Source organism: Saccostrea cucullata, unplaced genomic scaffold (genome assembly GCF_032062105.1).
Source record: "Saccostrea cucullata isolate Sc308-1 unplaced genomic scaffold, CSIRO_AGI_Scuc_v1 ctg4295, whole genome shotgun sequence".
NCBI lineage: Eukaryota > Metazoa > Mollusca > Bivalvia > Ostreida > Ostreidae > Saccostrea > Saccostrea cuccullata.
The window spans coordinates 35,199-46,562 of record NW_026931137.1 but is presented as its reverse complement, the minus strand read 5'-3'; the positions used below and the strand labels follow the sequence as shown (position 1 = coordinate 46,562).

Below are 11,364 nucleotides of genomic sequence, written 5' to 3'. Positions count from 1 at the left end.
TCAACAGTTTATTCCAAATCTAAATATAATAGTTATCCATTCTCATTTATAATTTTCACAAAAGTCAAATATATCTTAAATTAGATGAGCATTATTCTCTATACTTACTACATCGACCATTAATATATGCTGACAGGTCTTCATTTTTTTTAAATAAAACTTTATCTTCTAGCAAAAACAAATGCAAGTATTTTTTACCCAAGTCTGTTAGGCTTATGGGTCTGTGGTTTTTTAAATTTTTTTTTTTTGCTCTTTTTATGTATCGGAATAAAAACGGCGAATTTTTTTTAGATGCTGGTACATGTAATTCACCATATTTAAAAGATATTAACAGTGAGTAATAAAGGAATTCATTATATCATTCCAACACAATTCGTAATATTAATAATAATAGTATTGCCATGTAGACCAGGAGATTAATTGTTATCCATTTAAGTATCTCTTCACACTCTTTAATGGTAGGTAATGCCTCGCTTATTTTTTGTTGTTCTGATTTGTTTTGTTTTTTAATTCTTACCAGTACTTTTTTGATAATTTCTATGTCTTCTGTTTTGAGGGTTTTGCGTTTTTTAATTTCATTATTCATATTATTGGAAAATTTAATGCCTTTTTTACAAAATTTTCTCCGCGCTTATCATTTTCCTTTAATACATGTTTAGACATACCTTTCACATTCTTTGGAACAGTTGTATTTGTAATTTCATCTGAAAATGCAAAAAACAATATTCACAAAACATAAATGCAAATACAGACACTCAAATTTATTTCTTTTAGAATGTTCAATAATGGATTATTGATATTTGTCATAATAGACTTCTTTGGGAGTTTCAAGCAGGGAGGGATGATGTTAATGGTCTGTAAAGCAAAGCAAACGATTATAAGATGAATTAAACTTTCGGAGAGTCAAAGTCCAAGGTCAATGAGCCCTTAGACCACACCACTTACCAGAGTCACACGGACTTTGCCTTTTTACGCAGATTTTTTAAAAACAATTTACATGTACTATCAATTCACAGGTACTATAAACTTTGACCTCATAATGTTGCAAATGGCGCATGCGAGACCCTAATGAAAATATGATGTGAACAATTTGTTCCAACGTAAAAGATTTCCTATTGTGACTACAGTACTTCTAATCAATATATCCTGAAAATATAATTATGTATCTTGTCCGATCAGTGAACACAAATGTTTTTATAATGGACCGTATAAGTCAATTGTATTTAATAAGCTTATATCTGAAAGACCTGACTTTATAAAATACCATTCTGTTTGTGATTCGCCTTTCAGTAGGACATAGAGGTTAAGACAAGAGATTAACTTCAAACCCCCCCCCCCCAAAAAAAAAAAAGAAACAGACTAATATGCAAGTCTATACGGTAATCTTTACATTTCTTTTTTTTTTTGCTCTGAATGATAACTCTTTGCAAGTCAGAGGAGTTAATTTCTTGATAATTCTACCGGAGTGTTCATTAGGCAGGTCGATAGGTCAGGAGCTAAGGAGGCCCAATATGCATGCAAATCTCGTGCGCATCTGTCTCTGTGTTTGACGCTAAGGAGGCCAAATATAAATGTAAATCTCTTGCGGCTGCCTTTGTATTTGACGTCAATGGCATGGGAGTCCTCGTGTAATTTAAATTTATGTTTACATTTTTAAAGTATAAATCTACAATTTTTTTCACAATGAAATTGAAATATAAGGACTGTGTGGTTAGTATAGCATGCCACTGACATCAATGATAGTGGGAAACATGGGATAATTTATTCATAACGGGTTTCGCTCGTTAAGCAAATTATCCCACGTATATCCCACTCTCGTTGATGCCTTGGCATACAATACTATCTATTCAATGATTCCTTATTCAAATTAAAAGGAACGAAAGGTGTGATTTCTAATTTTTAAAAATATGGAATTTTTGAGGTGGTGAAGTGAACGTCTAGACAGCAAAGTTCGACTTATTTTCTGTTCTCTTTACACATTTTTAAATCTAAAAAGCTATAATATAAGATAAGATAAGATAATATTTATTTAAAGTCGGGTATACCAACAAAGAACATTAGCTCTGAAGAGCTATTTTCCGACTAAAATATAAAACTGCAGGAAATCAAGATTTTAATTTAGTGGTCTATTTATAAACTTCAGTCGGTTAAACATTGCAAAAAGAAATATTTATTTGCCCACATGATGTGTTTAAATGGTTTAATTTGCCTTAAATGAGAATAACATTCCTTAATTGATAATTGAAAATCTTAATAGTATAGGGGTGTAATTGATGCTAGTATTATCGGGAATAAAGGACAATGTGGCTTTGTACATAGTTATCTGTTTCACTTACCAACAATTTTTAGCATTTTATTCTGATTTTCTATTCTATCCGTATCACGCATTTCTAAATCACCTGAAATGGAAAATACTTTTAAGAAAGAAAGCAAAAATTGAAGAAAGAAAACCAAACATGTCTCAACAGTCGAGTTACATTTCTTTTGTTAGATTCAAATTCTTGTATAGAATTTACGTTTCAGCAAATGGACTTTTTCTCTAGTTGATGCATCTTCTTCCGCTTGTTTTCTCAATTCTTCAATATAATGACGGTCACGGTCAGGGTCCATGGTCTCATATCGCAAAAAATCCACCTCTCTTTCGTACTTGTTTCCATTGTTAAGAAAGGAATCAATGTTCACTACTGCTGATCTTACATTGGACCAGATTGTGTTGAAATCAGTTTTGGAGAGAACAGGACTAGAAGAATGTACACACTGATTTCTAGCAATACGCATCCTTTCAATGTTGGCAGAGAGAGATCGGTCCGTGGGGTTTGGATCATTTCCCCAACCATTTGTGTGAGACGATATGCCACAAATGTTTCTGAGTAGTGAGTACAATAAAGGAATGTCCATATCATTATAGTTTCCAGTATAACTGCTACCTCTAGGTAAAATCAGATTTGTTTGTGGTGCTGTAAGGCGCGGAAGATTACTTCTGTTGACGGTGGTACATGGTGAACTAAAACGTCCCTCATTTGATCTGTACACGGACCCAGGAGAAGTCGACAGGCTCTACAGGCATTTGTCGTCTCCTCTGTAGAGGCGTACGGGGAGGCTGCCATAGCCATTATTTAATGTTTCCCTGGAAAATAATTATGAATGAAAATGGCTTCTATTTAACACATGAAACAAAAAAAAAATACATGTAATGTTTTCAATAGACTAATCTAATAAGAATTGCCTTATTCATTTATTAACATGCATTAATGCTCTTTGCAGATTTTATGTCATGAAATAAATTAAATGTCAGAAAGGACGGTACTGTTTAATAGTGTTTAAATATTTATACACCCATGCATATATCAGACTGTGTGAACTGTAACTGTAACTTGACATAATATAATGCCCTTAACTGAGCAATTTGGCATCTAATTATACATCCATGAAATAAGTATAATGTATATAATAATTACTGCGTATAAATTGACTTTACATGTATTTTGATCAATTTTGTTTTAAAAGTCTACCCTGTTTACTGTTTTACCAAAACAATAGTCACAATATTTTTCATTTATACACAAGATTAGCACTTTTCCTGAGTATTAAGAATAAAATTAAAATTTGTGAAAGTGTGAGATTGTGTCAATCAAACCCTTCCAAAAAATCAAAGTTTCAATAACTTGCCAATGAAATAAGATTATTGATTATATAAGTTTGAAATACTTTTACAATACACATCGGGAAATCGTGATGTACAGAAAATAATAACTTCAAATCTGTGTCTATGCACCTTTGATAATTAAGCTAGTATATACTGTTTTCTTTTTTTTTTATTAAATACATAGAAGAAGCTCTCTGCTCTGATAGGCACTAATAGGCTTCCGTAGTATTCAACTCCTATTAAAAAATATAATACCAGGGAAAAAAATCTCTTAGAGAGATTATGCATGGTTTGTTAATGCACGTAGGGTTTTCCAAATTTCCTGAATGCATATCGCTTTCTATAAATAGCATTGATGTTCCTGCATCAAAATTCAGTTGTTACATGTATTAATAAGCAAATTGTTTTATGTCATCTGAATTGAACATATTTTATTGACAAAGTCAAAAGGATCAGACACAAGTTCAGAAACTTAGATAGTCCTCTCCTGATAGTCCTCTCCTGATATAACATTTTGTGAAATTGCCAAAGTAAAACAAACATATATACATATGGTCTACTATATACATTGTATACAATGTAGCAAATAGAAAGGAATAAATTCTTTAAATATACAAATATAATTTGAGATGGTGAGGAAAAAAAAAAAATAAAAAAAGTAAACTTATTTTGAAAAACGACCACATTCATTTAAGAAAGTTTGAATAGTCTTGAAAAGTTCAGCATTTTGTTCAAAAGTTAGAGAATCATCGCCCCATAGCATTTAATGTACATCTATAATATGTAAATAATTTAATGACAATAGCTTATTCATTAAGGAATTGCTTGCTTTTACATAATATTTACAAACAAAAAACAGATGATATGTATCTTCTAGAAGTCCACAAGAACAATTAGGACTGGTTATTAGGTTACAGCGATATAAATCAGACTTTAAAATACAATTGTGTCTTAATCTTGTATGAATTATGTTCAAAAACCTTTTACCATAAGAAAAATATTTCTGAGGTTTTACATTACTGTTTTTCAGATAGTTTTTGAAATTTTTAATAGAAGTTGCCTCCCTTGTTTTTAGACTAAGAGAATTCCACTTTCTAACAGTATCGGGAATAAATGATTTATTGTAGAGTTCTAATCTGTATTTTGGCAAAGAATAATTTAAAGAATTACGGGTAGTGTATCCTGAAATATTGCCTTTTGTATCTAAGTTTTGCAAGTAAATAGGGACTAAATTATTGTGCATTTTATACATTGTTATTAGTTTTGCCCTATTTCTTCTATATTCCAGTGGTTCCCAGCCTGTTTCCAAATATAATGAATTTCTTGAAGCAATAATTGTAAGCCCAGTAACTATTCTTGCAGCATTTAACTGTACTTTTTCAAGATTCTCAATACCTGTTTTTGTGCATCCAGACCAAACTTCAACAGCATATTCAAGTTGTGGTCTAATAAAAGATATATACATCTGGGATAGAATATCTCTTGACACAGTAAATTTTAATTTTTTAAGAAGCCCCAATTTTTTGTATGCTTTCTTTATAATTGTATCAATATGATCAGACCATCCTAAGTTAGACGACAGAAGTATCCCAAGATGTTTGTGTTCTGTAACATATTCCAATTGGCAATTGTCAAAAAATAATTTAGGAAAATGCTGTACATTTTTTAAATTAAAAGATACTGATTTGGTTTTCTGTGGATTGAATTTCAATAACCATTTCTTTGACCATTCATCTAGTATTCTAAGATCATGGTTAAGATTTTGTTCAATATGATTAATATTATCTGAACATTGTTGTAAAGAATTATCATCAGCAAATAGTCTACAAACAGATATCATATTTTCAGCCACATCATTTACATATAATAAAAATAATAGGGGACCAAGTACTGAGCCCTGGGGAACTCCAGCTTTTACTTGTCCTACAGAGGAAAAATGATTTCTATACATGACTTGTTGGGTTCTTTTGCTTAAATAACTATCAAACCAATCTAGCATATCCCCATTAATTCCATACATTTTTAATTTGTAAATTAAGCCTTTGTGCCAGACCCTATCAAATGCCTTTGATAAATCACAAAACACCATACAACAGAATTTACCTTCATCAACACTTTTTACAATAGAATGGTATGTTTCTAAGAGTTGATATACTGTGGAATGACCTGGTAAAAAACCTGCCTGGTATTTATAAAATATATTATGTGAATACAAGAAATTGTAAACATGCTTAAAATTATTCTTTCAAACATTTTGCTTATACAACTTAGCAAAGAGACTGGTCTATAGTTTGAAGTGATGGAAGGGTCATCTTTCTTAAAAAGTGGAAGAACATGTGCTAGTTTCCAGCAGTCTGGAAATGTTTTTAGTGATAGGGATTTGTTGAATAGTATACACAAAGGTTTTGAGATAGTTTCTTTGCAAGATTTTAACATTTTATGGCTGATGCAATCAGGACCAACGGCTTTATTGACAGGAATAATAGAAATTATATCAATGATTTCTTGCTCTTGTATTTCAATGTGTGGAAAATTATCCGTACATCTTGACACTATATTTGGGAGCTCTTGATTACTGTCATCTAACTCTGTAATTGATGTGAAATATTTGTTTAATAGTTCTATTTTATCTATGTCTGAAAATGCAAAACTTTCAGTGCCACTGTTGTCTGTAAACTGAATAGGTGGAATTTCATTTGTAGGTTTAATGTGAAAAGTATCTTTCAGTAACTTCCAGTATAGTTTTTGATTGTTCAGACTAGCATCCTTAAGATGAGAATCTATATTGTCATAATAGTTTTTAATAGCATATTTTTTCATATTATTAAACTTATTCCTTACTTTGCGAAAGTTTTCCTTATCAGATTCTCTTTTTGTTTTTTGTGCTATTTTTCTTAGTGTCATCTTTTAACATAAGCGTACGTATAAAATATTGAATATGTTTTATCTTGTTTATTAACTTTCAGAACTGTCGTTAAATACGTCGACGAAATGCGCGTGCTTATACACAATGACCTGAATTCCACAGTCTACAAAAAAAAAAAAAAACTCAGGCATGTGGACATGTTTTAACAATATTTTAAAGACGACCATCTGAATCTGAGATGGAGTATTTCAAAATCTGCCAACTCAAGTCAGATCAAAAGGTCGCTACCTTACATGGAAACATGAGTGCTACGTACTTAAGGTTCATAGAAGTAAATTGAAAGTTAGGACATAAATTAACAATGAAGTAAATAAAGAGAGGTGGCAGTAGGGGGACTAAGAGTTTATTCAGTTTGTATAGAGGATGCCTTACTCGGCACATAAAAAAATCAACGGTGTCTCTAAGGAGGAAAAAACTATAGCTACAACAAATGTTTGTGGTTTATTATTTAATTCTATTTCATGAAAATGTATTTAATAAGTATTTGATTTTTAATTTTGTTAAAGAATTTATTTAATGATTTATTCAAAATAGATTTTTTACGAAATTTAAAACGTAACTCAGTTGAATTCAATTTAATTAAATTAAATATCAGAATAATGCATGTGTAATTAATCTAATATAACTTCGACATGTATAGCATGAATAATACTAAGTAACATAATCGAGGTGCAGTATGTACCTTCAATCAAAATAAATTCCACATGCATTATTTATTTTAATGTTTCTGAGGAGTACATGCACCTTTAATTAACAAGCAGAACATATTTATTTAATATCGTACTAATTATCTAGCTGGTGATATTGTTTAATTGTAAAAAATAAATACATGTATATGTGATTAGAAATGTCTTGAAATTGATACATATTATACACTGTATACATTTTCTTTCTTGTAGAGACTGGTCTTTCTCAGTATAAATTTAATATGTGCATATTCTAAGTTAGTTTCTAATATTTTCTTGATTACCTTGCTTCTATTCAGTGATGTTTTATGTATTTGATATGACTTAGAATTCTAAAAAAGTAGAATTAATCTTAAGCGGCGCATATATTGACCTATTTGTGCATTAGCCAAAAGTAGTCCAGGTCCTCTTGTAGGCCAATATATAATTCATACAAACCTTTCATTTAAAATCTTCTAACACTGTCACAATAATGGTAAAAAGGTCCAGATGTATGTTCACAGCCTTAGGTCATCCTGTGCATCACTCCCTTACTAAGCTAGACCTGCATTCCACATTACAAGTTTGGTGGCCGTAAAGTTGTAAATATTATATTCTGTAATAAAAAATGGTTCTTACGATAGCTTCAGTAAAAAAACCCGTTGTGTATAGATGGAAAGTCAGATAAACACAGCCATCCTGCATATATTTCCACAAGATAACATCAGCCTGTGGATACATCACTTCCGCTTTTGTGACTCTTATTATATGTGAGAGTGAATTTGAGGTGCGGATCGATGAACATTTTGTTTTTCTCATGTAATGATATTTTTACGTTATATCTGTAATTTATTTGCTCAATGATATACTTTTTTATGATATCATGAGGAACATGGTATTGTATACATACAGGAAACAAGTATTATTTCAAAATGAAAAAAGAATCAATTTTCTATTATAGCTCATACGTATGAAGTTAAAAACTATGACAGGCAAATTAAAAATATCTTTTGAAAAAAAAATCAATTTCAAAGGTCATTTTTAAAATACCAGCATACTCTTTATAAATTCAAGTCATAATGGGATATTAACAAATGCATAAAAAATTCTAACTTTTTTATTAGATTTTCATTGGAAAAGAAGATATTTCTGCATACTTGTGTCATGGATAAAAATAATTAAATCTAGAAATTGTGAGGTTTTTCCTCTAATTTGCACAAGGTATTTTGTACTATAGTTTATACGAAATATAACTTTGGGCAATGCATGCAACTTATCACTTTACAAAAATAGCACATTGCAACATATATTATGTGGTGGTTTTTACCTGTATTTAATTATATGTGTATGTAATTATATGTATTTATCTATATGTGCCATATTTTATTGATATTTTCCATTGTTTGTCATTCCTTTTATTTAGAGTTATTCCCCTTTGTTTATAACCCGTTCGGGTTGGGCGCGCCCGGGTCTATAGTACCCGGCCGGGATTTACTATTATTATATGCCATGTATATTGTGTAATTAAAGGCAGTCTACATTATCATTAATTACTGATCAGACGTATTTTTGGGGACTGGGCTAAATTTCTACAATGGTAATTATTGCATTCTTGGATTTTATATGATATTGTTTCATATCTAATACGTTTGTTTGTAAATTGTAAATATTGCAACAGAATATAGTAATTCTTTAAACACTGAAATTCTTGTCATTCTTTTATCCTTTGAACTCGGACTATATGTACAGGACTAACCCCTAGACAGTCCCGTTACAATTAATACAAAAATAATGACTCTCAATGAGCTTAAATTGGGATGAAAACCCTGGTGAAGGGTTCCTCAATCCCACAGTTTATTTTATAGTACACAATGCTAATATGATATTGATATTATATAAAACAGTACAGTACATAATCATTTATAATTTAATATAACAAAGTCATTTTTCGACAGTATAAATGGAAATTTCAGCAAGACGCAAATTTAGCAATTTGAACTTAAAACAATATTGGTGTTTATTTTAGCAACATGTAATTTTAATGTTTTAGAAAGCTCACTGAAGAACCTATTACAACGAAAATGCAATTAATCTTAGAAATATTGGCACTTTTGATGATAATACCAAAATTAAATCCTCGCTAAAAATTCTGCTTAAACGATATACAAACATCGGACAGTAAATCTTTTTTTTCCCAATCATTTATTTCCCAGACTTATAACAATCAACAGCTGATAAGTAGGACAGCTGCCAGGGATGGTGCCCTGACTAAGCTCCCTCTATAACAATACATAATATTGATCCCTACAGCACCTCGCAGGGTGCTTTATTATTTAAATACAAAGACATAATTTTACATAAAACATATAGTAAATCAAATAATATATGTACATGATTGTATATATAAATATGGAATCAGTTTTGGAGAAAATGTGACAATAAAATGTAAATTTATAACTATGATAAGATCATTGTTTTGTTATTTAAATCTGTACTGAGAAAAACAGGTAACAGTTAATCGAAGTCTGTAAGCATATTTAATGTTAATTTTAAATTTCTGTTGGAATTACTCTTATCATTTCTTAAGAGTTGAAAGATTGATTTCATTTCTTCCTTGAAATCATTCAAGAATATTGAAGTTGTAATATTTTTATTTTCATACTTAATGCTGTTTCTTGTTTTCCATATTGACCACTTGTATATATAAATCAAGGTGTTAATACAAATTCGAACATTTTTGGGTTCTCCAGCGAATCCCAATAAAACAATACATACATCAACTTTGATTGGATTTACTAATTTTTATCATAATATTTTCTAGAATTGGTTTGACACGATTACATTCATAAAATAAATGTTTCTGACTCTCAATATTTGATTTACAGAAAAAACATTTACCATTTGTTAAGCCCATTTTGCTTAATTTTTCTTCAGTGTATAAGATGTTATGCAAACATTTACATTGAAATTCTTGAATCTTTTGTTTTAACCTAACTTCATAAATTGAGTCCCAATTTTTTTTCTATGTAATTTCAATTTGCATCATTTTCTCCTATTTCTTTTGAGATTTTGGAGTGATATTTTTGTTTAATACTCTTTGTATATCTTTGAGTTTTATATCTTCAAAATTTATGAATTTGTTTGTTTTTCTTAGAAATAAAAAATTATCACACAACACAAAATAATTATTTATTTCATTATCTATTCTATTTACAGATTTCTCCCTTCAAGAATGTCAAGATAGGTCTTAGGTATAGCGGTTTTTATTTTACTGTATTCAAAAATCCAACTCCTTTTATCAAGAAGTTTTGAAAATATGTAAGCATTAGTCTTAAAAGTCTTAGTATCGTTATCCCAAATATCTGCAATAGTTTGTAGACCACTTTTAATAAAAGACTCTATACATAGGCTTTTGCCTCGAAATTGTATATATTTAATTATACAATAAATCTTACACGGATCGACAGATAGACGTGGTGTCTTCCCACGTATCCAACATTTTGGAAAAAATGCAGGTTAAACACAGGTAAATCTGTGTTAACTAAGTAGAAAAAAAAGAATAATATTTGATACAGAAAGACTGTAGTCTGATTAACGCTACGTGTTTGAGCTGAATAAAATATTTCTTAACGTTAGTCTAAATTATTTTGTGGCATGTTTATTTAAGAACACCAGATAATCAACATTAAAAAGGCCTCTCTTAGTAATATTTTAAAGCAAAATGGTATTATGGAAAACTGATGGGCTGTTTTGCACAAAGCTATATTTTGAATAAACTATTTTATAAAATACATCATGCAAAATTAAGAAAAATATATATATATATAAAAATCTAGATTTCATTGTTTTATCCTTCACACAAGTATGACAAAAATGCATTCTTTTGAGAACATATTTAAGAAAGTCTGCAGCAATATTTTCTTTTCCAATAAAAATGTCCAAAAAAAAAAAGAATTTTTTTATGCATTTGCGTATCCCATAGTGACTTGAAATTATACAGCATATGCTGGTATATTAAAATATAAATGACACTTGAAGTTGATTTTTTTCGAAAGTTTTTTTTTTTAATTTGCCCGTCATAATTTTTCAATTCATCCTTGTGACCTAATAGTAAATTGTTTTTTTAT

The 11,364-nt window shown here is 29.8% G+C and overlaps 1 protein-coding gene across 1 annotated transcript; it reads right to left on the bottom strand.

Annotated features, from left to right (window-relative positions):
- Positions 1-39: 39 nt before the first annotated feature.
- On the bottom strand, positions 40-3,130 carry LOC134231545 (uncharacterized). The gene is made up of 3 exons (XM_062713505.1): positions 2,517-3,130; positions 2,337-2,399; positions 40-704 (listed from the first exon to the last, which is right to left on the bottom strand). Exons 1-3 carry the CDS (start codon positions 2,896-2,898, stop codon positions 583-585), a joined length of 567 nt encoding a protein of 188 aa, XP_062569489.1. The 5' UTR covers positions 2,899-3,130; the 3' UTR covers positions 40-582.
- Between the last annotated feature and the right edge of the window lie 8,234 nt (positions 3,131-11,364).

Bases quoted from the DNA above. Each gene is read 5' to 3' on its own strand.
- LOC134231545 (XM_062713505.1), bottom strand. From the start codon at position 2,898: ATGGACATTCCTTTATTGTACTCACTACTCAGAAACATTTGTGGCATA. The intron at 2,400-2,516 runs GTAAATTCTATA...TTTCCATTTCAG, and splicing joins AAAAGTCCATTTGCTGAAAC to GTGATTTAGAAATGCGTGAT. The intron at 705-2,336 runs GTAAGTGAAACA...TTGCATTTTCAG, and splicing joins TAAAATGCTAAAAATTGTTG to ATGAAATTACAAATACAACT.